This window comes from Delphinus delphis, chromosome 1, assembly GCF_949987515.2.
Source record: "Delphinus delphis chromosome 1, mDelDel1.2, whole genome shotgun sequence".
NCBI classification, from domain to species: domain Eukaryota; kingdom Metazoa; phylum Chordata; class Mammalia; order Artiodactyla; family Delphinidae; genus Delphinus; species Delphinus delphis.
In genome coordinates this window covers 134,537,984-134,565,341 of record NC_082683.1, presented here as the reverse complement: position 1 = coordinate 134,565,341, position 27,358 = coordinate 134,537,984, and the positions used below count along the sequence as shown (strand labels likewise).

General features: G+C 39.0%; 1 protein-coding gene across 6 annotated transcripts in view; it reads right to left on the bottom strand.

The window, feature by feature from the left end:
* The window catches only part of SOAT1 (sterol O-acyltransferase 1), a 57,297-nt gene that overhangs the window by 7,741 nt on the left and 22,198 nt on the right, over nucleotides 1-27,358 (bottom strand). For all 6 annotated transcript variants that reach the window (XM_060034736.1, XM_060034715.1, XM_060034745.1 and 3 more), the window contains 9 exons: nucleotides 22,944-23,002; nucleotides 7,184-7,332; nucleotides 5,951-6,010; nucleotides 5,116-5,223; nucleotides 3,963-4,245; nucleotides 2,938-3,016; nucleotides 2,298-2,379; nucleotides 1,719-1,764; nucleotides 570-699 (listed from right to left, as the gene is read on the bottom strand). In XM_060034736.1, the coding sequence (XP_059890719.1) occupies nucleotides 570-699; nucleotides 1,719-1,764; nucleotides 2,298-2,379; nucleotides 2,938-3,016; nucleotides 3,963-4,245; nucleotides 5,116-5,223; nucleotides 5,951-6,010; nucleotides 7,184-7,332; nucleotides 22,944-23,002 (996 nt within the window). The remainder of the gene's footprint in view (nucleotides 1-569; nucleotides 700-1,718; nucleotides 1,765-2,297; nucleotides 2,380-2,937; nucleotides 3,017-3,962; nucleotides 4,246-5,115; nucleotides 5,224-5,950; nucleotides 6,011-7,183; nucleotides 7,333-22,943; nucleotides 23,003-27,358) is intronic.

The following is a 27,358-nucleotide window of genomic DNA, read 5'->3' as shown; positions in this document are numbered from 1 at the left end:
ACAATACCAACATATAATGGGTAGAGGAAAGAGAAAAGAGTAAGTAAAGGAAACTGTAAATATAACTAAACTGCAAGCTTCCAGAGAATAAAGAGTATGTATGTCTGGTTCACTGCTATGTATGGTATGGCCAGAAAGACAGGAGCATAAGTGGCAAGACAGACTTCAAAATGTGGTCAACAGCACCCAATGCTTCATGGAGATCAAACGGAATAAGGGCTAAGCCAACTACTGGAGGAGATTAGAGATTTTAATAAAGGCCATTTCAATGGCCTGGTCAGATTAGGAGCAAGATTACAGTGAATAGTGAACGGGAAGATAAAGCATGAATACAGACTATCCACAGTCAGAGAAAGCAAAACTTGAGTGAAAGAAGACAAATGGAAAGATTGGCCAGGGACTGGAAGGATGCTTCACCTGTCAGATAGATGGAAAGAGGTTAAAGATGGGTATAGATGCATAGATGGGTTTATAGCGAAAAGCAGGTAAATCAAAGGTGCTCACACGCAATGGCTTTCTATTTTCCTTGCAACTTTATGAACAGCCAAATTAACCAGTACCCATGTTACCTGGCAAGATGGAGTTAAATATACATAAGACCAGAACACGAGCGCTGAAGGGCTCCTGTTTGATATTCCGAAACAAGGGGGTGCAGAGCCTTTCAAAGACGTAGTACACATAAAAAAAGCAACCAAAAACCTGGAACACAACAAAGATAATTATAATAAAGACAGCTTGATCAGGAACGATAAAAAGTGATTTTTTTCCTTCAAAAGAACATATATACGTGACCTGTAAACTAACGTTTACACATATATTCCATTTAACACTAGTATATAAGATTGCCGAACTGTAATCCTTCAGAGATAGTACTCAAGCCTAATTTCTACCATACCTATTCCCAACCCTTTACCAGATGGCATTTTTAAAAGATCAGACTCTGGAATCTCTTTTTCCTGCTACATGAAACTCATAACAAAAGAACCTATTTCATAAATGGGTATTTGATTGACACAAGATTTTAGAATGGGATCTTCTGGGATTTATGATTCTGATAAGGGTTTGAGGGAGTGTCATACCACATCCACACAGATATACATCCAAAAATAAAATAAAAAACAGAACGGGAGGGGGAATTTAATGTAGATGCATACTGAAGTAACCAGATGGAATTATTTTACTTAAAAAAATTTTTTTTTTAATTGTAGAAAATTAGTTTTGATGTATTGGCAAAGCAAACACCATTTACTGAACTGGGAATAGTTTAAAGACTTCAGTAAGAGTTCTAGGGCTTCCCTGGTGGTGCAGTGGTTGAGGATCTGCCTGCCAATGAAGGGGACACGGGTTCGAGCCCTGGTCTGGGAAGATCCCACATGCTGCGATCCCACTACATCCCTAGTAGCAACTAGGCCCATGAGCCACAACTACTGAGCCTGCGCGTCTGGAGCCTGTGCTCCGCAACAAGAGAGGCCGCGATAGTGAGACGCCCGCACATCGGGATGAAAAAGCGGCCCCCGCTCGCCGCAACTAGAGAAAGCCCTCGCACAGAAACGAAGACCCAACACAGCCAAAAATAAATAATAAATAAATTTTTTAAAAAAAGAGTTCTAGAGCTCCCAGGAGACATGAATTAAACAACACTTTAAATATATTTATTATTATATTCAAATCCCCATCTCCCACCAGCCAACAAACCATAAGCACACAAAAAAATTTACCTGTGCAAACTGCATAGCCACATAACCCCATCTTACAGTGGGAGTCCTAAAACGGAAGAAACAAAATTACTTTCTAAATAAAGTAAATAAATGAACTTTTAAAAAGGTCCTCACAGTATCTTCCCACACAGAATATCTTTTTTTTTTTTTTCTGCTATTTTTTTGCGGTACGCGGGCCTCTCACTGCTGTGGCCTCTCCCGTTGGGGAGCACAGGCTCCGGACGCGCAGGCTCAGCGGCCATGGCTCACGGGCCTAGCCGCTCCGCGGCATGAGGGATCTTTCCAGACCGGGGCACGAACCCATGTCCCCTGCATCAGCAGGTGGACTCTCAACCACTGCGCCACCAGGGAAGCCCCCAGAACATCATTTTTGACATAGGAAATACTTGTACAATTCTGTCAAGAATGTCTGAAATAAAATCAGATTGCTAGAATCACGATTTGGGGTTTCCCATGCCAGCAAGAAAATTAAAACCCATTCCAACTGCTCTGTAGCCCTACATGAACTGGTCTACCTACCCCACCTCCTTCCTGGCACACTCCTGGTGCTACCCCATTTCTGCTTCATAATGCCATTACCTGGGATAGTTGTCACGGTAGATGAGGGTAGGAGCAAATAAGAAGTACAAGTACTGGTTGACTGTGGGTACTGGAACAGTGCCTGGAAAAGGAAAACTATGCTTAGACTGGAGGCTCTTCAATTTCTTTCAGCAAAACTGAAAGAGGAAAATAAGCACAGAATAGGGAAGACAAAAAGCTACCTCTCCTTAGCTCATGTTGTTTCTTCCTGCTCTCCCAAAATGATGACTTCTTATTCCTAAATTAATTGAATATTACCAATCCCTCTAAACTAAGTTACTCCTGTGACTTAGACATAACTTCTAGAGTTTGAAGCAGCAATTCAAGAAAAGTAAGCACATGGGGTGTAATGACTCTATTAACATTCTATACAAATAACGCAGAAGTTGCAAGAGTCTAATGATCAATGTTTTAAATTTGGGGAACCAAAGGTAAAACAGGGACAATCAGGAAACAGTGAGAAGGTCTTTCAGATCATATATACATTTTTTTCCTCCCTTCCCAACAGGTTTCTTTTTTTTTTTGGATCCTTGTATTTAAAATCAAACATAAATGTCTACAGAATGTAATATGCCATCCCAGTAAACACCAAAGGTTGAAATACCCTGTGAATAATCCTTTGACTTATGGAATTACATACTTGATTTCTCCTTGGCTGAATTGAGTACCCGAGGCACATTCTCTCTGACAAATGAGTGGGCCTTCATTATCAAGCGAATCTACAAAGCAGGGGGGGAAGAAGATGAATTTTCTTTCACTGTCTTGTCTCTTATAAGCAACCACAGAACAGCACTAGATTATAAACAAAGAACTTAATTTTGTATATACCAACTCAAACTCACTTTTATGGACTAAAACAAATGAAAAACAAACTCTAAAGAGAGACATGTTATTACTCAAATTATTTTGCAACTAACAGCACCATCTGTTACAGGTATATTACAAATTAAGAAATTAAAAGCCTGTTCAAAGAAAGTCTCCTGAAAGGGTCCTTGCCATCAGTCAAAAAGAGCATTACAGACAGCCAAACCGAGCATTACAGATAGCCAATAAAAGTCAGAAAATTCTGAAGGGCGTACAAACAAAATAAATCTTTTAGATGGCTATATGACAAAACAATGAATCTGACACTTCAAAAGTAGAGTTTTTAATTACAAAAATATTTTATACTTTAGATGGCTTCTACAAAAAGTGTTCAAGAACAAAATTTGAATTCATCCAGAACAGTTCAGTGTAATTTATTTCAATTATCAAGAATCAGAGAACACTGAAGGTAGAACGAATTTTAAAAGACAAGGTGATGGAGCTTCCCTAGTGGCGCAGTGGTTGAGAGTCTGCCTGCCGATGCAGGGGACACGGATTCATGCCCCGGTCCGGGAAGATCCCACATGCCGTGGAGTGGCTGGGCCCGTGAGCCATGGCCACTGAGCCTGCGCGTCCGGAGCCTGTGCTCCGCAACGGGAGAGGCCACAACAGTGAGAGGCCCGCATACCGCAAAAAAAAAAAAAAAAAAGACAAGATGATGTAGTTTAACACTTTAATTTTATAGATAATAGCACAAAGAACCAGATATGAAAATTTATCCAACTAATACAACAAAAAATAACAATTATTATTATTATTAACTAAGCATAGCATTGTACTGAGCAACACTCAAAACCTTACCTGTTCGAGTATAACAATGAATCGGGAAGCTGGTGGTAGTGTATACACTAATACAACATAAAGTGGTCCCAAACCTAGAACTCCAATCTGGAAGACCACAAAAAGGAAGCAATGCAAGACAGAATGGACTACTGGATGAGAACTCCTGTGATAGCCTCTGGCCCAGCGTTGAAACAGGAAATAGGGAACTGTAAGTGTACATAAGAACATGGTGCACCACGTCCACATAGCAACAGTAAGTTTGCCAAAAGCGTAAGACATGAGATTGAACTCAAGCACTAGCCTGGGGGAAAAAAGCACAGAGAAAGAATACATAAGTGGATTTTTAATAAGCACTGACTTATAAAATTAAAAACTTTCAGACCCAAAACTTTCAACTTTAGGAGACACAACAACGCTAATACACAGAAGTCATGGATGTAACACATGTGCTCCTAAGCCTCAGCTTCACAACTTATTTATCTATTTTCTAAAAGCTCTAGGATAATACGGTCTTTGAACATAAGATACCTAAACTACTAACCTAAGGTAACAAGACTCTGAATTTCTCAAAGATTAGATTCTCACATTAATACATTTTAAACTCTAAAATACGCTATGGCAAAGTAAATACTTAAAATATTTAAATAGCAATAATTTATGTACCAAAGATGATTTTGCAGAATGAAATAGTACAATTCGAAAATCCAATATACTATTATGTTTATCTCAAATTTTAATTTACTAATAAAGCACATAATTCAATGTATGATTATCACACTGTCATTTTTAGTTATAATTTGATTTTTATATTAAAAAATCACGTTTTTCAAACGTTAAATTCCAATAACTACCTATTTTTAGAAACAACCTAAAATGCATACCATAGCAGAAAAATTGGTAAGTCGTATATACAATATTCTCTCATTTAGGAAAACTACCTAGAAACTACTAAGATGGTCTATTAAAATAGACCATTTTAAAAATAAAAGTCATAAAACTTCTAATATTCTTTATAGTTGTACTTTTCAGGAGGGAGAACTCTCACCCTCAAATCAGCTGCTTTGGGATTTTCTGAAGCAATTTAACCAAATCATCTTTTTTCAAAATTTAAATATAGTGAAAACTCCCAACACCCCATGCATCAACTAAGCAAACAGATATACTGTCTTACCTTCCTTCATCAATGTAATCTACTACAAGTGTGCTGAGAATGAAGAGAATGAGGAGGGCAATGAACATGTGATATATCGTTCTGATGTGGTCCACCTCAAACAGCTCACTGTAAATGTAGTTCCAATAAAATTAATCGATATTTAATTTTAAAACACCATATATTAAAGACTTTACTTCAAAGCAGTTCAGAAGATGCTTAATCCACACTCCAAAAACATCTCAAACAGTAATCACAGAACATTACTCATGAATATCAGTATTCTAATGAAGAAATCAATGATAAATAATCAACTCAGACAACATTTCAAAAGACACATTCATTACCTACTCAAAATGCACCTTTAATTTTCAATTCACAAATGAAGTTGCCACAATTAATTTACACTTCCTATTTTTTCCCCCATAAAATCTACACAGTCGGGGTTCTAAAATAAGTAAATCTGAGAAAACTATCAAGTCTCAAAAGTTGGCTAGCCAAAGAAGAGATGAAAAAAATTTATGTATCAAGAAGACAGCACCACCGAAACTCTCTTGAAGTGGTTTACCTAATTAGAAAATTTCTGTTCTAGCAGCACAACTTCAAGGAATTTATCAGAGGACCAATAACCATTCTTACCTCCAACTCCTCCTTTGAAACTAGATACAGAACCAAAAGTTCAGAAAGGAGGAGCAAGAGATGGCAAATGTACAAGAAGAAGTATCAAAACCAATGTATTACATGAATACAGAACAAACCTATTAAACATTCATAGAGTACTCAGTGATTCTAACCATCAGAATAGTTTGATTTTTTTAAATGCAAATAATTAAAAAAAGCAGCTAAAAATACTCACTCTAAGAGAGATCGCCTTATAACAAAAATCTTTCCATGTTCTGGAGGTGCTCTCAGATCTCTGGGAAGAGCAAAAAATTAAAATATGAGTACTTCAAGTATTACAAGAAATTTAAACCTATGGATAAGAAAAGCAATATTACCAACTACAGCTTAAAATATTAACTGCCTTCTCACTATGACCCAGGTACTGTGTTAGGGTTTTATGCATGTTTTGTCATTTGCTTCTTCTGAACAATGCTGTGAGGTAGGTGCAGACATATCTGATTAGGAAGGAAGAGATGTTAGACAAACCTAACTAGAGCAGCACTCAAAAGGCCCCACAGCCCAGCCCCTATGGAGATGCATTCCTGGCATCACAGGCTGACAACCACTCTTCCTTCTCCTAAACACCCCTTAGGACAAGCCTCCAGCCATACTTTCCTCAGTTCACATACTATTTTGGTCTGTCCTCCAAAACTGCACTGATGTTTATGATACCCTCCCCTAAGGTCTTCCAACAATCCCTAACAGCCTCCTGATCTAAAAGGTTACCTCCAGTTACTAAAACCTCACATTTTAACATCTAACATTATCACCTTCTTTAGGGCTTCTTGCAGTACCATTAGCACTTCTGCTATGGTTAGCTATTCTGGTCAAAACAGGTCTCCAGAACAGGAGACTGACAGAGACCAAAGAGGCATAAAACCAAGGAAAGTACAAAATGGCAAATTAGCACACACTGGCCTTTGATAGCCTTCCCTCTACTGCTCTGGATGACTGACCAATTAAAATAACGTATACTAATTGCACTGTACTTTATTACAAGTACTGTATAGGGTACAATAGAGAGGCAGTATGAGACATAGTGAAGAGCACAGACACTGGGTTCAAATCCCCACTGTGTAATCTTGGACAACATTTAACTGCTTCGTGCTTCAGTTTCCTAACCTGTAATATGCAGTTATATTATGTGCCTCACAGGGTCATTGTTTGGTTTAAATGTAAAGCATTCAACAAGCGTTAGCTATGTTGTTTTATAAGTCAGCATGGTCTTAAATGAGGTATGCATGTTTGTTATAATCCACGTATTAAGATGAAGAAACCCAGCCTTCAACTGTTTAAAATAGCAATACATGGCTAATACAAGGTAGTGCGGTGTGAATCCAGGCTTTTTTAGTGCAATCCACATTGAGACCACTGAGCTGTGCTAGAGTAGACTTGTGCATTAAAAGAAACTATTACTCATACTTACTTAGCTCTGTGGCTGTTCTCTCCTTCAAGAACAGAAAAGGATGTGAGGGTACAACCACCATTGTCTAATGATGCGGATTTTTCAATGAGATTGGTCACAAAATCATCAAAGTGACTGCCAACTTCCTTCATAAAAAAGGGCTTCAATTCCTAGAATTTTAAGACAAATAAAGGAAAGCATTAGGAGCTAACTAGCTTATGAGTTGTTGACATTTTTTAAAGGGTTCTCCTAAATAGAGCTGGATCAAAAGGAATCCATGATAAGTGAATTCACAGGAATAAAAACAGAAAAGTGATTTCTACAGCTGACCTGTAGTTTCAGAAACTGCTACTGAAAAAGCAACATCATGATTTGTCTTTTTAAGAATGTATACCCTTTGGACTTCCCTGGTGGCACAGTGGTTAAGAATCTGCCTGCCAATACAGGGGACACGGATTCGAACCCTGGTCCGGGAAGATCCCACATGCCACGGAGCAACTAAGCCCGTGTGCCACAGCTGCTGAGCCTGCACTCTAGAGCCCACGAGCCACAACTACTGAAGCCCATGCACCTGGAGCCCATGCTCCGCAACAAGAGAAACCACTATAATGAGAAGCCCACGCACCGCAACGAAGAGTAGCCCCCACTTGCCACAACTAGAGAAAGCCCACACGCAGCAATGAAGACCCAACGCAGCCACAAAAATTAAAATAAATAAAATAAAAATTTTAAAAAAGCATGTATACCCTTTTAGGCATAAATCAAAGTAATCACCTACTAAATGAACTCCTACGAATAATATACAAAAACAAAATAACAGAAATGCTAAAAATGACAGTATTTTTCTCTCTTCAAATTTTTATATGGAAAACAAAAATCAATATTATGTCACCATTATATAATCTTAAGTCCCCTTTCTTCTCAAGCAACCCCTTCAGTGCCAAGTGTCCAGTGTTTATATTGAATATTTTAAGTCATGCCATTTCTCTGTGATACCAACATTTATACAATAATGTATACTCCTACCTCCACAGCTACATATTTATCTAACTATAACACACACTTTTATAACACAGATTATACATTTTAACACTTTAAAACTTAGTTTTTGAAAAGTATGAGGCAAAAAAGAATTTTCTTCGAATTATAATGGGCCACCTACTGTGGATGCTCAAATTGTAAATTGTGGTATTTTAAAATTGGCAGGGGCTTCCCTGGTGGCGCAGTGGTTGAGAGTCCTCCTGCTGATGCAGGGGACACGGGTTCGTGCCCCGGTCCGGGAAGATCCCACATGCCGCAGAGCGGCTGGGCCCGTGAGCCAAGGCCGCTCCGCAACGGGAGAGGCCACAACAGTGAGAGGCCCGCGTACCGCAAAAAAAAAAAAAAAGAAAAAAAATTGGCAGGACTCATCTACACAAAGGAAAACAAAGTGTTACTTACTAATTTTTCAAGAAAAAAAATGCTCTCTCCTCTAACTATATTATTTAAGTTGAACCTAAAATATCTGAAGTAGCCTTTTTTCTGGATTCTGTTTTTGTGTTTCTGGACTGTTTTAACAAGAGCTTGGCCAAGTCTTTTAAAAGTAAAACCTGAAAATATTAATGTATCTAATGGAACTATATGAAGGCTTTTCAAACTACTTCCTTCCAGAGTTCCCAAATGTTTTTGGGGTCCCGGGCAGTGAGAACTGGGCACAAAAGGCTTTCTGTGTTCCCCATTTCTTGTTTGTAGGAAATAGGCTTCATTCAGCCTCCTTGACCTTCCCTGAGTTCCAAAGGGAAGGTTCAAACAGCTGCTTATCAGGGAAGGGAGGGGATGCAGAAACAAGGGCGGAGCAGTCAAGGAACAATAGTGCAAGCCTTGGGACAGGGTCCTGGCTCCTCCTCAAGGAATATACTATATCTTTGAGCTCTTCTGCAGAACAAAGGCCCCCACCCAGATGGAGGATGGCAACCTTAGGCTGAGTGCAAGATTCCTGGAGCACTGCCCTGTTACCTCACCACCAACCAATCAGAAGGAAGCCATACACCCTACAGCCCTCACCCCAAATTTTGCTTATAAAAACTTCTACCTCCAAACTGTAACAAGGAAGAGCCAATTCTGACTCCAAGTTGGATCTGTTTCTTTTACTTTAACCTTTGCGTTTCGTTGCTTCTGTTATTATAATCACTGTCTATAGCTGTAAGCATACATAATGGCCTGCCACAGGGAACCCTGTCCCCTCTGTCTGTTAAACTACAAGGCCTTCGTTCAGCTCACAGAGAGACATTCTGACCCTGCCCACCTTCATTCTGAAATTTTTCAATAGGCATGATGCTGTTACCGAGTCCAAGCTCGCTCTGCTCGCCGCACAACAGGCCAATAAATCGGGGGATGAGGTGTTGAGGCAAAGAATATGACTTTATTCGGAAAGTCGGCAGACCGAGAAGATGGAGGACTGGGGTCTCCAAAGAACCATCTTATCGGGGTCTGGATGCCAGTTTCTTTTATAGAAGAGATGGGGAGGAGGTGAGGAAGTAAAGTAAAAAGGCCATTCATCTTGCAAAATATGTTAATTTCTTCTTTTCTGTAGCCATTCACAGGTGGGCAGGGTCAGATTGTCTCCCTATGAACTGAACAGAGGAACTTTAGTTTAACATTCAGGCAGAGGGGCAGGGTTCCCTGAGTCAGTCCATTATAATAACAAAAGCAACGAAAAGCAAAAGTTAAAGTAAAAGAAACAGATCCAATGTGGAGTCAAAATTGGCTCTTCCCTGTTACAATGCTTCCCTAACCAAAAACAAAACAAACACCCAAAAAAGGTGGCACTCGGAAAAAAAAGGAGCGGGAGGTGGTGGTGGTGGTTATTTTCTCATTAAGCTCTAGCACTGGACTGCTTAATAGATGAAGGTTTTTTTCAGGTACAAAAATGCTGTCTCGCGTAGAAATATACTAAAAGAGAAGAAGGGAAAGAATTTGTTCATTCCACTAAGTGCTAGGTGTAGTTCAGGGCACTGCTGCAGGCACTGGAAATACAACAATGAACAAAACCTAGTGCCTGTCCTCATGGAACTTAAAATTCCAGTCGGGCTAAACAGGACATACAGTATGCCAGATGGTGTTAGGGAAAGAAATAAAGAGAAGGATCTGGGGGAAAGAGGGTGCTATTTTTCATAGAGAGGTCAGAGAAAGCCTCAAAAATAAGATGACATTTGATAAGATGTGAAGAAAGTAAGAGGGTAAGTTAGTCGATAACTGTGGGAAAAGTACCAGAAGCATAAGGGTAAAAAGTCCTGAGGCAGGAACACCCTTGATGTGTTTGAGTAATAGCAAGGAAATAGGACATTATAGTTGAAGCAAAAGAGTGGTAAGAGTTGAGGTCAGAAAAGATGGGGGAGGGTGGCAGGAGAGGGGCTAAACCATGTAAGGTCTTAACACTTTACCCCCTATTCACATTAGTCCACTGAAATTTTATTCAACACTAAAAAAGGAGCCTGGACTCTTTTAACTAGGATTCCTCATACTCTGGATCTAGCACCCTTCCCAATTAAGTATCAGGTCAAGTAGACCAGAAGCATGGGGAAAAAAAACAAGCCATAATGATTGTTATAAAAAAATCAGTAAAAGCTGATACTTATCTACCCAACTCAAATTAAAAATACTCAACTTCTGACGGCACAACTTCTTGTGCCTTACTCACTACTCGCCCACAGATGAGCCGCTGCCATACATGCCCCAACACTTGCAATTTCCAAAGCCTGCAGCAACCTCCTTATCCTCACCCTCCTCATCAATTGAACCATTCTGTTTTCCCCTTCTTTTTCTCCCCATATTCCAAAACTCCTACTGTAAGCAAAGAATGTTGCCCACCATTCCAGTTCTACAAGGATCAAGCCACTGCTACTGCAGTCACCCACCCTTGAGGGGAATTCAGGATGGAGAAAACAAGGAAGCATTCTGTGCTTTGGATATACTGACCCCTAGACAGTAAATTGCACACTAAGGAAAATTTTCAAATGGCCCCAGATTCTTGCATCTTCCTATACATAGAAAAGCACTAAAATCATTAATCTGAGATGTCTATTCTTTGTGATTAGCAGTAATCCTTCTATGCTTGACTACATGTTTTTCCCAGGCAAAAATCTCATATATATCCTGGCTCCTCTCCTGCCTCTTTTGAACAGTCTCCTCAGAGCCACTAAGAGGCTATTTCTTGGGCTATGAGGTTCCTGAATAAAACTTGACTCACAACTTTTCCCTTTTGAGTTGTTCTTTCAGTGGACAGTGAAACTGAGCAGGAACCTGCGGGGCCCTTCCAGGTATAAAAGTCTTCGTGTTTCCTGTTTCTTGTTTGTAGGAAAAAAGCTTGAGCCTCCTAGACCTTCCCAGAGTTCTAAAGGGCAGATTCGTAGAGTTACTAATTAGGGAATGCAGAAACAAAGGAAAAGCAGTCAAGAAAGATAGTTCAACAATAAAACAGAGTCCTAGATCCTCCTCAAGGGATATACATGACAATCTGATACATATCTTCAAATTGTTCTAAAGGAACAATTCCAGGTGGAAGATGGTAACTGCAGGCTCAGACCCCAGACTGATCTCAACCAGAAGGGTGATTTGAGATTCCTGGAACAGCACCCTGTTACCTCACCACCAACCAATCAGAAGAAAGTCATACACCCTACAGCCGCCACCCCAAATGTTGCCTTTAAAAACTCTTCCCTGAAAACCACCCGGAGTTCATGTCTTCTGAGCATGAGCCACCCATTCTCCTTGTGTAAGCAGATAGGGTAGGGGGTCCCCGGAGAAAGAAAACTAGGCATGGCTTTCTTGACATATGAGAAGCCATTTTTGGCCTGAGTAATATTGTGATCTAAGCCTGGTCACAATGCTTGCCCTTGAACAGATCTCATAATTCATGATCTTAAGGGAAGTAAGGGAATGCAGAACAAAGGAAAAGGAGTCAAGAAACAATAGTCCTAGTTCCTCCTCAAGGGATATACATAGTATCTTTGAGTTCAGCAGAAACTAAGGCCCTCACTCGGGTGGAGGATGGAATAATGACGTTGACCCTCATGACTTCAACTAAAGCTTAGACTCTGTGGACCTTTGGCCCAATTCTATGCTTCTCAGCTCAAGCCCCTTCATGAATATGCATGTACCCTTAGCTTAAAGCTTCCCCAATTTTGCTGTTGGGGAGACACTGCTTTGGGAAAGATCCCCAGTGTTCTCAAAGGAATAAATCCTTCTCCTGCTGTCTGCCTTGGTTGTGTCTTTTGGCTTGACACCCACCAAGCAGTGAACCCAGTTTTTCGCGTAACACTTGCTTGGTCCTTGCAATAAACTTTTCTCTGCTCCAAACTCTGATGTTTTGGTTGTTTGGTTTCACACTGCACCAGGCACACAAAGTTGGGTTTGACGACAACAGCATGAAGGCATTTCTTAATGCTGATGATATAAAATTCACATTTTATGGCAAGACGAGAAAGATTTAAACATAATATTTTTCTTTGCCTGTTTGGACCTCCTCCCTCCCCTTTACTGTGTATTGTGCATGTGCATTAACCAGACCTCCTTAGGAGATAACATTCCTTCTTAATCTCATCAAGGGTCACAACTCCTTAGGAGATAACCTTCCTTCTTAATCTTGTAAGGGGCCCCAAAGACCATGACCTACTACCTGCTTTTTACCTCTAGATCTGGATTGCGTAAACTGTCAATAATCTGTCATTTAAAGTACAGCCCTCTATCTCATAAACTTAATATAACTGTCTATGACCTCTCACGGGCAGACAGTTCTTGGAGCTTTCTGAGAGGCTGTTCCCAGGTTATAATCCTCAATTTGGTGCGAATAAAATTTTCCACTTCTTTCTTAGAAGGACTTACTAATTTTTTTCATCAACGATGCCTTTGTCTTCTTTCTCTATTAGGAATTAAAGTTGATTGAAGCTGCTGCCACTGGGACGCAAGGAAGAAATCTATTGTGGACACTATTAAGTTTCCTTAGCCTCCTCCTTTCATGTATCCAAGTACTGATAGAAATAAAGAGTGACTGCTTATTACTGTCATTCCCTTTGTAAGAGGGAAACACAGTACAAGAAGTGGTCCACTTCTGCCTTCTAATGAGTTCTTCTATTGCATGAAACTCGTGTTAATTAGAACTTCAAAACGTGACAATAAATCTGTCTAAAAATTTCTATCAGTAACCTGAAAAGGAGACAAGCTTATAGGCTTTCTAATTTACTTATCTTCTCAATCTCATCTCTAATAACATTAATTTCATCCAGCCCATGGACTATATGATTGTCCCAGCACAACAGATAGACAGAAGGACAACAGAAGAAAGGAGGCAGGCAGTTAACTAGAACCTAGAAAAGCAAGGTGCTTAGATAATCTATCAAAGAACCTCATTTTTAAAACAAGCAGCTAAAGGAGACAACCTCTAAGATTCTAAGAATGGGGAACAACCACCAAGAAGCAAAGATTCTACGGGTAGAACGCAGTGAAGGCACCACGAGTGATCGGAGACGAGGCTGGAGAAGTAAATAGGGTCTACAGTTCATGCAGGTCTTTTAAGGTTTTTTTGTTGTTTTTTTTTTGCCATGTCACTTGGCTTGTGGGATCTTAGTTCCCCAATCGGGGATTGACTGATTAATTGATGCAGCCAAAAATGCAGCCAAAAATAAATAAATAAAATAAATTTAAAATACATATATATACTATACTCTGACTCCACAAGGTCATATCACTAGTTCATGAATTACTTGTTTCTCTGATTTACCGTCTGGCTTTGCACAGAGAATCTTTTAACCTCACAGTGGCATGGAACCAGAAACCTGACCTTTTTGGGCAAAGCAAGTAACACAACAGAACAGGTAATACAGTGTTTAAATTGAATCCCCAAGAGAGGGCTCCCCTAACAATTCACTCTAACGTATACTGCATCTTATTCTTTTCCATCATTGTACTTAATACAATCTAAAATGCTTTATATTTCTATTTTTTGGTGTCTTAATGTCTATCTCCCCCACCTGACTTTAAAACCATGTCTATTTGTTAACCACTCTACAGTCACCTCTCAGCAAAACAACTGCCAAGACTGTAGGTGTTAAATATATTTCCAAACAGCTTTTGATATCAACTCCTGCCCCCGAAACCCCTACTCATACCACTGCTTGCTTTATTCAGTATCTATTATAGAGCAGAAAGTAGGTATCTAAAACAAAACAAAAATACATAGCCCTGATTTCTCTGTGGAAAATATAAAGGGAAAGGGACTAAAAATCACTACTGTTCTTATTGTTGATAATGGCTGTTAATAATTGAATGACTGCTTTATGCTAGATACTCTCTTAGGGCCTTTTAAATATTATTTCTAGTCTTAAAACAGTCTTTGAAGTAGGCAATAGAATTCCTATTTTACATGAGAGATCTAAGCGTGAACAAGTCAAGTGATGTGACTTACCCAAGGTCACCACTTGTAGGCTATAGAACTAGGATCAGAACTCCAGTCTATCTGACCTCAGAGTTCGCATTACATTATATTGCTTTCCACTGTACTTTATATAAAATAGTTTCTATATGATTAGCACCATAAGCCAAAAAAGTAAAACCTAAAAAGTCAATGATGTACATACATGTAGCCTGAAAATGGTAGGTAATCTAGTAAAAAGGTGTTGTTTGGCTTAGTTCTATTACAAACATTTCATTTGCAGGCATCAATGTAGAAGAGGTTTAAAGTCCTAAACAGTGCACTGTAATAAATTCCCCCTACATAGTCAAAAAAAGTCTTGAGTATAACTGTTACATAGTCCTTAATACAGGAAGCCAAAGGTTCAAGATAAACCAGGAACTAATCAAATTAGAGCTCTGAATTTTAATCCCTTTTTATTTAAAATAAAATTCATCCTGGGCTATTTCCCAATTTAAGTTAGACTACAATATTCTTGATATCATATTGTTATCAGTCTAAACTGAGCTGAAACACATTTATTTACCTTAATCTACTTAGGTAGCTCCTGCATCTTAACTATCCAAATGGTACACATTACAGTTTCTCATCATCACTGCCTACCTCCTTCACTTCATTAGCCATTATTAAATACTAGAAAACCAGAAAGGAGTAAAAATATTACATTCCCAGTAGTTACCATATGATACATCTGTACAAATGACTATCATGAAATAATTTTTTCAAAATCACATTTTCAAAGAATATTTTAACACAAAAAAAGCCACAAAATGATGTTAAGAAAAATATACAACTGAATATATAAATGGATGCTGATTTTGCTAATGTATCTGACACACATGCCTGCATGTGTCTACTTGGATCTGTGCATACGATATAAGAAGGAAAACAAATTACGGGAGAAAATAAACCAAAATATTATCTCCAAGTGGTGGGCATATGGGTGGTGAGTGTTTCCTTTTTATACTTTGTCTCATAAATTTTCTGCAATCAGAAAAAAAAACTACATTAATTAAGAAAATATATTCCTCCTGTTCTTGAAACAATCCTCCTGTTGTGATATGGTATCATAACATTAAAATAAAATCTTTTAAACCTTGCACTTTTTTCCTAAAAGAAAGTACCTTATCTAAGATGCCACTGATCTTTGTTTGGCACTATGGGAAAAAAAAGCTGCCAAGTGAATTACACTACACAGCACAGTGTTTTCTTGTTTCCAGAGACATTACAAAACAGAGAGTAACCATCACCTGTAAGATCTTCAACAGAGCTCTAAAATCATGTAATTTCTTACCAAGAATACCAACTTACAGTGACATCACCTTATAGCTTTCAATGAACCTTTTAAAGGTATCTAACTCAACTGCTGTTCCTCTTGCTTATCCATTTTATACATAGTATTCTCGGCTAGCACGAGAACAGAAACGACGTCTTCAAAATCTCAGCACCTAATGCAGTGCCTGACAGACAAAGGAACCAAGTAAGTGTTGTTCGTGCAACTAAATTACTGAACGTTCCTAAGGGGCAATGTGGCAGGTACATTTCTTCATTTTGTAAATAAGTGATGAAATCATAAAGAACAATGAACTGACTTTCCCAAGGTTCATCAAAGCAGACTAGAGACTAATACATTTATTTATGTATTTAAGTAAAATGAGAAAAGGCAGAAAGGGAAATAGAAGAATGCAGTCACACTTACAAAAGAAGGTAAGCCAAAAGAAGGTAAGATTTGACCAGAAGATCAGGGGTAGTAAACTACAATGGATAGTTATTATAGTGACTGTTAATTGTCAACCTATCGTTTCTCACCCCCTTCCTTAGTACTAGAACCCCTAATTTTTACCTGGGCACCTAAATGCCCAGAATCAATAAATTTCCCAGTCTCCCTTTGCACCTAGGTGTGGCCAGGTGACTAAGTTCTTGCCAATGAGGTACAAGCAGTATCGGTTTGACAAAACCTCCAGAAAAACTTCCTTAAAAGACAGCTGGGGGGCTTCCCTGGTGGCGCAGTGGTTGAGAGTCCGCCTGCCGATGCAGGGGACATGGGTTCGTGCCCCAGTCCGGGAAGATCCCACATGCCGCGGAGCGGCTGGGCCCGTGAGCCATGGCCGCTGAGCCTGCGTGTCCGGAGCCTGTGCTCCGCAACGGGAGAGGCCATAACAGTGAGAGGCCCGCACACCGCAAAAAAAAAAAAAGACAGCTGGTACCTGTTCCTTGCCCCCTTTCTTCCCCTACATCAATTCTGCTCTTTGAAACTCAGATGAAATGGCTGAAGCCACTTGGACAATGAGAAGACAAATCACAGCCTACAAATGGTGAGGCAGGGAGGTAGAAGGAGGAGTCGCTGAGGACCAGAGTCACCATACCAGCTGCGGACCTCTCACCTCTGGATCATTTATACAAGAGGAAAATGCACTTCTATCTTGTTTAAGCCACAATTACTTGTGTTCATCTTGTGTTGCTATTACTGCACAAGCTAATCTCAACTTATACAAATGATCAAAGAATTTCTGGGCAGAAAACCCTTCGACTTGTCTTTCCAGCAGTCTGCCAACAAATCAAATAAGTTGGCACTATCCAAAAACTTCTTACTTTAGTTGAACAAGTGATAAGCCATGAAGAGGAGGCCTCGTTTGCAGACATGCCATTTGAGTCGTACTCATTACAGATTGCTCATTTAATGGTCAGGCAGCTGCACTAGATACTAATATGAAAAACAACACTAGAAATGCTATATAAGAAGCAAGCGAAATATAAATATTTATTTTTAAGAAGAATAGAAAGTAATTTTTCATCCCTTCAATTTTCACACTAGACCTAACATTTCCTCTATAAAATTGTGTACATTAATAAAAGTTCTACAAACATCGATAGTAAAGATATCCTCTTTTCTCTTCTCAACATACTCACTTTCCTCTGGAAACTGTCCTCAAAGGTGAGGACAGGCACCCCATGTCCAGGTTGGGGCTGTACTATATGGCCCTGCCCTTCTGAACAAAATTCAATTCTCTCTCTCATAGACCTGAAACTCTGAGCTTAGAAAGCATGACTGGAAACCTTATTAACTGAAAAATTCAGAAATAGCTGAACTCTTGCCATTAAAATAAATATCCTTTCCAAAGCCTGAGTGTGTTCGACTTCTCCTAGGATTCTATGAGATACATTAATCTTTCAAATACACTTCCTTTTATGCTTAAATAAGGCAAAGTAGGTTCCTGTTATCTGCAACCAACAGAAAAAATATAAAACAATGTTAAACAAAGCTAATTTCTCTACTAATGTAGAGAATGTAGCTCTGATGTAGCTGGTTGGAACCTAATCATTTGAATCTCCCTTGGACTGTTCCAAGATCTTTAAAGGCTTGTTACAACACAATTCTAAGGATTTCAAAAGGTCATGATTCAGAGTTACACAGTGCTCTATGACCCCACTAGCACCATATTTTTTTTTTTTTTTTTTTTTTTTTTTTTTTTTGCGGTACACGGGCCTCTCACTGTTGTGGCCTCTCCCGTTTGCAGAGCACAGGCTCCGGATGCGCAGGCTCAGCGGCCATGGCTCACGGGCCCAGCCGCTCCGCGGCATGTGGGATCTTCCCGGACCGGGGCACGAACCCGCATCCCCTGCATCGGCAGGCGGACTCCCAACCACTGCGCCACCAGGGAAGCCCCATATTTTTTTTTAATTAAGTACTTCAAAGTTTTTTTATGACAGCATTTAGACCTAGAAGTGACCTTAAAAAATTCAATCAGTTCAACCCACTAATGTCATCACCTCTCTCATTTCTCTTCCCTTAGGACTAAAGAGCTTGCTCAGTACTTGACAACCTTCTTCACACCTTTCCTTAATAGGAGCTCCTCTATCTGTACATATAAATTTTCACTGAATTCTTTGTAAGTTGCCATATTTAGCAAATAAAAATATAGGAGACACCCCCCCAATATATATATTTAGGACAGTTGGTTAAATTTGAATTTGATAAACAACTAACTTTTTTAGTCTAGGCATGTCCCGAATATTGCATGATGACCAACAAACTATCTGTGGTTTGCCTGAAATTCAAATTTAACTAGGCATACTGTATTTTATCTAACAACTCTAGTGCCATGGAGCCGGAAGAGTTGCCCAGTAAGAGCTATAGGCTATCTATTCCCTTTACAACAGGAAGTAGAGAATTAGGAGCAAAAGTTTAAGTTAGCTACACAATGATGACACAGATTGTTAGAGCTGAAGGGGACCCCAGAGATAACTAGTCCAGTGTTCTTACTTTAAACATTAGGGTAAGAGTGGCCAGCTGGGTTGGAACATGACACCAAATTACAAATGACTAGAAAGATTGTTCATTTTCATTTGTCTCTAAAATTATTTCTAAAAACCCACAAGGGAAAAGAACAAGTAAATTTCATGGCTCTGAACAATATTCACATACCTGCCACCTCAATGGTCATTGCATATTAATAAATGTTACTAACAAAGCAAAACAACAAAAGAACATAACCAGTTAGACATCACTGTTATGAATGGGATAATTTAAGTAAATAAGATTACATACATAAAGCACCTACCTAATATAAGGCCTAGCCCATAACAGGACTTCTAAATGCAGTTCCCTTCTCCTCCCTGTCCCTATTTACTCAGTCTAGAATACTAAAATATTACAGTAGCTTCCAATCTGGTCTCAGTGTTTCCAAACTCTATAGAGTATCTTCAACTTTGATATCAGTATAGCATTCCTAATGTATCTCCCTCAAAAACGCTGCAATTAATAATGGCAAGATGTTCAATCTCTTCAGATACCAAATTGCCAATTAAAACACTCCTAAGTCAAATCGTCCATAAGTTCCCCAAAGGAATTTTGGTGATTCACTCAGAACAAGCAGTGTATAACAAATAGAGTATATGCTAAGACCTTAGAAGTATAAAAGGGAGGACATCATTTCAAGCTGGGGTATTTAGAAAACTTTAAATTTTTTTTAATTTAATTAATTAATTTATTTATTTATAGCTGTGTTGGGTCTTTGTTTCTGTGCGAGGGCTTTCTCTAGTTGCGGCGAGCGGGGGCCACTCTTCATCCCGGTGCGCGGGCCTCTCACTATCATGGCCTCTCTTGTTGTGGAGCACAGGCTCCAGACGCGCAGGCTCAGTAGTTGTGGCCCACGGGCCCAGCCGCTCCGTGGCATGTGGGATCTTCTCAGACCAGGGCTCGAACCCGTGTCCCCTGCGTTGGCAGGCAGATTCTCAACCACTGCGCCACCAGGGAAGCCCTAGAAAACTTTAGAAGCAGCAGCATTTGAGTGAGAATTTGAAGGATATACAGTATTTTGATTGGTGAAGGTAGGAAGTTAAAGGAAATTTCAAGTAGGAAGAGCTTCATGAACAAGGGCATGAAGATAGGAAAAAAAAGGCTTACAATCTAGCCCAAATTTTATTTTTCTTTCTGTCATGCTCCACCAGGGGCACAGATGCTAATCAAGTGTAATTTCCAAGACACAGTTTAAGTTTCTTTGCTCCATACCTCTGTTCAAGCCATTCCCTCCTTCAATGACCGGGAACAAGTCTTGCACAACACAGAGTAATAAATAATACTAGCTAAACCAACCTCTACCTTTCCCTCCGCTTCTATTCCCTTACTTCATCCATGTTTTTCTCTCTCCTTCAAATCTTTCCAACTGACCAAACTAAAGAATAATATTATTCACTGATTCATATATAAAGTAGAGAAGTAGAATATTCTCTTTAAAAACAAAGTTTCAACTTAAATCCTTGAAACATTCCCTCCATTCCCCCTCTCCCCTCCCCTTTTTCTTCTCACTCTACATTCCCTTTCCTCTTCGGGTTACTGATGCTGTATTTTTTTTAAATTCCCCTCCCACCTCAGATTTTTAAAATAAATAGCAATGACAGCAGGGATGGACTGCGCTTTCACGAATGTGAAAACGTTCCCTCACAAGCAGAGCACAATAAGGGCTTTGTGTTCTTTCTGGGAAGGGGACAAGGAGCAGAAGAGGAACAGAAGGGGAATCTGAAAAGGAATGGAAGGTGTCCAGCCCGTCTAGAGGAATAAAGGTCAGGAATACTCTGGTAAGCCATAAAAACAAAATTTCTTCATTGTAATGACTAAATTTGCAAGAATGGGCCCTTAAAAATAGCACATATGCCTACAAACTAAAGAGTTTTCTTTTGTTAGCCAAAATTATAAATTAGCCCTCAGAGAAGTGCAAGTGACCAAATCATCAAGTCTTCAATCTCTTATAATGGGATAACAAATTTTTAACTGGAAAAGGCATTCACCAGAAATGGCCTTGATCACTGTAGTTTTAAAGGCTTACACAGGTAACCTAATGGAATCAGGAAAAATAAAATGTAACACACTATTAACTAGAAGTCTAGACTCTCAGTTTCAAGTATAGTCAATATACCTTTTGAATACCACTTTATAAAGCAATGTAAAGTGCTTATATTGTAGAAAACACATATATACCTCCGGAATTGGGGGGGGGGGAGCAGGGAGATATCACAATGTTAAGCAAATAGGTACTTGTAGTAAAATGTCTAGTGAGAGCACCATCCCTGGACTCAAAAAGTGCTGGATCTCCAACAAACGAGATGACAGTGAAAATACCCCAGGACTGGAAATAACTGAAAAACTAGCTCTCACAATTACAAAGACACTAATATCAAAGTGAATGCAAACAATCTTGCATATAGTGTTTTATGAAACAGGATAAAAATATCTAAATTTACAGTATTCTATATAAATGCATGCATGCATACGTAACTAAATTAATAAAAACAGGGCTATTTCATCCACATCATTGGATGTTTATATATTCAAGTTGGCCAATAATTTTTTTCTTTTGCTGAGCACTTATGTATTTTTGTACCATATAAGTCATTTGCTTTTCAGGTTTATTATTTATTGACTAATCTCCTGTGTTAGAACGTGAGCTTCCTGAAGAAAGGGCCCTTTATTTTGATTAGTTATGTATCCCAGGGCTAATAACAGAGCCTGACATGTAGAAGGTGTTCAAAACAGTGTCAGGGAATGAATAAACTGATAAGCAAATTGCCTAAGTTCACAAGGTAGGTTATAGAGGTGGGTCTGTCTGACTCCAAAACCCAAGCATTTCCACTAAGCCTATGTTAGTACAAGTTATTCACATGCTTGGAGGAAACCATTCACTGAAATAAATTCTTAAAAAGAATAACAGACATGTTGTATTTCAAAGGACTCTTAAAAACCTTAGAAATTTTGGAAGTGATCTTATTGGGAAAACGAGAGGCTGCCTTGGATTTGAAGTCAACTTACATTTGGCACACAGAGTATTAGATTGTTTTTATATAAAATTATTTATTTTTTAAATTTATTTTTGGCTGCATTGGGTCCTCGTCACTGCATGCGGGCTCTCTCTAGTTGCGGCAAGTGGGGGTCACTCCTCACTGCAGCGTGCGGGCCTCTCACGGTGGTGGCCTCTCCCACTGCAGAGCACGGGCTCTAGGCGTGCAGGCTCAGTAGTTGTGGCTCGCGGGCTGTAGAGCGCAGGCTCAGTAGCTGAGGGGCATGGGCTTAGTTGCTCCATGGCATGTGGGACCTTCCAGATGAGGGCGCGAACCCGGGTCCCCTGCATTGATTGGCAGGAGGACTCCTAACCACTGTGCCACCAGGGAAGTCCCAGTTTTTTTTGCTGTTTTTTTTTTAAGTGTTCTTTGTCCTCCAGAATTTCCTGAGGTCACTGCTGAATTCTAACTTTGTAGAACTGTTTGCCCTGCTTGAAACGTCTGTTATTTAGTTATTTTTTGGCTGTGCCGTACAGCTTCCAGGATCTTAGTTTCCCAACCAGGGACTGGACTCGGGCCACCACAGTGAAAGCGTCAAGTCCTAACTGCTGGACCGCCAGGAATTCCCTGAAATGTCTTGATGTTGTTTGTGAGTTGATATTTCTATTTCTTCTACATCCATAACAGGGCATCTACTTCTAAATTCAGATTCAATGTTTATTGAAGGCCTATTATTTACTATGAAACATGACAGATACTTTCATAAAGCACCTACACAAGCACTTACACAAGCATTCAACTGTATCATGTTTGCTAAAATTGAGTTTTACTGGTAAAAGCCAGAAAATGAGAGTGACGGATGATAGTACAGAAAAAAAACAAAAAACAATCTGGTTCTTATGTAGGAAGACGAGATGGCAGACCTTATTTTCCTGTTTCCTGTCGACTGCTAAGAAAGGTAAATAACTCTTTACACAGTTTAGCATTAAAAATTGTACTGAATAAAACTCTTTACCCTAAAACTCTACATTTTTGTTTCTGGAAGAGGGAGTTACTTACCTCTGCCTCTGCTGTCAACTGTATCTTCTTTGCTATCAGCTGTTTTAAATCAATCCGACCTAAGGAAAGAAAAAAATATAACTTTTAAGTTGATGGAGATAGTTACCTATCAGCATTATTTAAATCGTGAAGTTGAAAAACAAGCAAAAAATGACGACTATGTAAACTATGGTACAACCACAAAACATGACACAACTCTTAAAAATGAAGCATGGGCAATATAAATAGAAGGAAATTTATACATAAAAATGCTAAGTTGAAGAAAAACAAAACTACTATATGTACACACAGTACTTACAACTATATTAATCATAGGATGCTGACAGTATAGGAAATTCTGACAGTAGAGGAAATTAGTTTCTGTGAATGGATCCTGCAACTATGAGTAGTAAAATGTACAAGCAACAATAGAAAAACTAAATAAATCGGACTTGGTCAAAAATTAAAAAAAAAAAAAGTTTCTGCTCCAAAGAAGTAAAAAGACGCAAAACGGGGAAAAACACTTGCAAATCTGATCCGGAACCTGCATCCAGAATATGTAAAGAACTCCTACAACTCAATGGTAAAGACGAATAGTCCAACTTAAGCATCTGAAAAGACATGTCTCCAAAAAAGATATACAAATGGTCAATACCATCTGAAAAGATGCTCAATATCACTGGCCATCAGGGAAATGCAAATCAAAACCACAAAGAAATATCATTTCATACCCACTAGGATGGTTATAATCAAAACACACAAGTGTTGGCCATTGTACACCTGAAGCTAATACAATGTTATGTGTCAATTATCTCAATAAAGCTAGAAAAAGAGTTGTACAAGCAGGAAATTTTGAGAAGAGCATTATTTCAGGGATTGGATGTGATAGCTTTTCTGTAATACAATTAGAGAGTGTTAATAAACACTTGTAACAATGATGTTTATAAGCTTGGTACAAATAAAACAGAGTTTATTATTTACTATTTAAAAAATTTTTTTGTTTGTGTTGGGTCTTCGTTGCTGTGTGTGGGCTTTCTCCAGTTGTGGTGAGTAGGAGGTACCCTTCGTTGTGGTGCACGGGCTTCTCATTGCGGTGGCTCCTCTTGCTGCGGAGCACAGGCTGTAGGCGCACGGGCTTCAGTAGTTGCGGCACACGGGCCCTAGAGTGCGCAGGCTTCAGTAGTTGCAGCACATGGGCTCAGTAGTTGTGGCTCATAGGCTCTAGAGCACAGTCTCAGTAGTTGTGGCCCACGGGCTCAGTTGCTCCAGAGACCTGGAAGCAACTGAGAAGTTGTGGGATCTTCCTGGACCAGGGATCGAACCCACGTCCCCTGCATTGGCAGGAGGATTCTTAACCACTGCGCCACCAGGGAAGTCCCAAAACAGTTTTTTAAGTGAGGAGAAAAAAGCTTTGACCAGAACATGGAGAAATTAAAACCCTCCTACATTGCTGGTGAGAATGTAAAATGACACAATGCTTTTGAAAAAGTCTGGAAGTTCCTCAAAAGGTAAACACAGAGGTACCATTTAACCCAGAAATTCCACCCCTAGGTAAATACACAAGAGAAATGAAAACCCCCCTCCCATTTATAGAAAATTAAAAATCCAAGCCTCCAAAAAACGATCTAATAAGATCGCTCATTATCCTATGATATTCAAGCAACTAATTTTAACATTTTGGTAAATATTATTTGTCCTTTTACTTTGGCAAAAATTAAATAATAATATTAAATATAATATTATAAATATACATACTATAAAAACAGAGTCATTATGAATACTGTTTGGTAACCTGCTTTCATTTAACATATTGTTAGTATCTTTGCATATCATTATATATTCTTCCACATCATTTTCATTGGTCTACTGTTCTATTTTTATGGCTGAAATAGAATTTATTTAATCCTCTATTGGACATTTTGATTCTTTATATCGTTTCACAATATTCCACTTGGAAAAAAGGCATGGAGAAGGTCCAAAATGCACCTAATGAAAGCTCTATAAGGAGAGGAAAAATTTGAAGTAATAATGGCCGAGAACTTCCTGGAAGTGTTAAAAAAAGAGCCAATCGTCAAAGGAAGATCAAAGAATCCCAAGCAGGGTAAAGAATCATCATAGTGAAACTGTGTAACACAGAGGTTTATTTAAAAACAAAACACAAAAGGACTCTTAAAAGCTCCCAGGAAGAAAATATCACCTTCAAGAGAATTGCCATTATGCTGAGTGTCTGACTCATCAACACCAACAACAGAAGCCGGCAAACAGTGAAATAATATCTTCAACTGTTGATAATAGTGAAGTTTATGACTGGGAAGGAGGCTAGAGGTCATATCGCAGAGAGCCTGTGCGTATCACAACAAGGGCTTTGAGGAAACTAAGAATTTTAAACAGAATAGTAACTGATCTGATATTGGAAAACCCCACTCTCTGGCAGGAGAGGAAGAAAGGACCACATAAGAGAAATGCAATAAATCCTGACAAGAAATGATGTCGCCATAAGCCAAAACAATAGCGCTGAGAATGGACAGGAGAGGATAAATTTTGAAAATATTCCCAAATTGGTAACTTATTAGGTAAGAAATATGAAGGTAAAACAAATATCCATTTGATTTTTCCATCAACTGTAAAAATACTTTTATTTAGTTCTCTACCGTCTATGATCAGACCATGGATTCATAAATAAGCTATTTACTTCATAAATAAATGAATACAGAAACTTCTTTCCTTCAACTAATTACCATAGGGGGATGGGGAAGAAGACGCCAAAGATTAATTCTCACTACCTGTGCATCATTCCCAAAAGTAATCTGTCTATCCATAAATAACCTAACCACCATTCGAACTGGCTTTGAGGAGTCAGGGTCTGGAAAGCAGGGAAAGAGTTTTTTCTCACTTAGACTAGAATCTCCAAAGGCCCCGCTCCAAGTGACAGTAAAGTTATATAAAGTCAAAGAAAAATATATTAAAAATCCAATTCAATTCATTTTCTTTCACCTTAAAACTAACCTCACACAATATTCAAAATTACTTTCTTGCTACCCACCCAAACTTAAATGTCATAAAAATCAAAAGAATAATACTCTAAAAGCTAACATCCAGTGATTTAAAGAACTATATACAGGGACTTCCCTGGTGGCACAATGGTTAAGAATCCACCTGCCAATGCAGGGGACGTGGGTTCCATCCCTGGTCTGGGAAGATCCCACAAGCCGCAGAGCAACTAAGCCCCTGCGCCACAACTACTGAGCCCGCGTGCCACAAATACTGAAGCCCGTGCACCTAGAGCCCATGCTCCACAACAAGAGAAGCCACTGCAATGAGAAGCCCGTGCACCGCAACGAAGAGTAGCCCCCACTGGCCGCAACTAGAGAAAGCCCGCACACAGCAACAAAGACCCAACACAGCCATAAATAAATAAATAAATAAATGTTTAAAATATATAAAATTAAAATTAAAAAATAAAGAACTATGTACAGACACCCAACCACATAAGTCAACTCAAGGTTTCTAAATTTCTAAAACATTGACCATGAAATAGGGATAAGCCAGGACTGAGGGTCATGCAATTTCTGAAATACCTGCCTAGATCTATTAATATCACTAATTGATAACTGATCATTAACTGATAATACCTATCAGTAGACCCAAAGATAAATCCTTAAAGAAAGCTCCTCTAGATTTTGTTTTTTCCTAACCCTCTTATCTCTAAGAAGTCAGGCTTGCGACATTTATCTTCATGAACACTACCTCACCCTTGTAAAGTCTACAACATTGAATTGAGTATTTAAAAATTTACTCCTTGAAGTATCAAAAATCTAATTTGAACCAGTTTTGACAAAGACCTTCCTAAAATTATTACATGCTTTACCACCTTAAAAAAAAAAAAGAGAGACTGTACATAATCTTTATGTCAAATAAAAGATCATTTATTGCACTGTGCTATTATAGTGACACCTTTAGTAGGACTGAAATGAGAGCAACGGAGCCCACACTAAACAGCTCCAGAAAGTTGTGCCTTTCTACTAGGGTTGCTTCTTCACGGCTCTTCACCAAATCTGATTCCTGTAACAATCCTATACTTACGCTACTATGCCAAATTTACTGCCAATGTTACCCAGAAGGAAAAGATAAATAACCAAGCTTATTAAATTAGTAACGCACTTATTCATTCAATTATATACTCACTCACTAAATAAAAACCCTCTGAGAACCCAATACATACGGGGTACTAGGCATGTATTCCAAACCCCTCCTTTAGGATCGCAATAGAAGTATGCAAACATAGATAATTACAATACACAGAAGGGCTGTGGGATCATCAGGGTGGAGAGAGCTTTTGCAGAGCAAGTCAATATTTGAGCTGACTCAACTGATAAAGAAAAATCACAGTGCACAAGGTATTAGAAAGATTATTTCAGGCAATGGAAACAGCATGA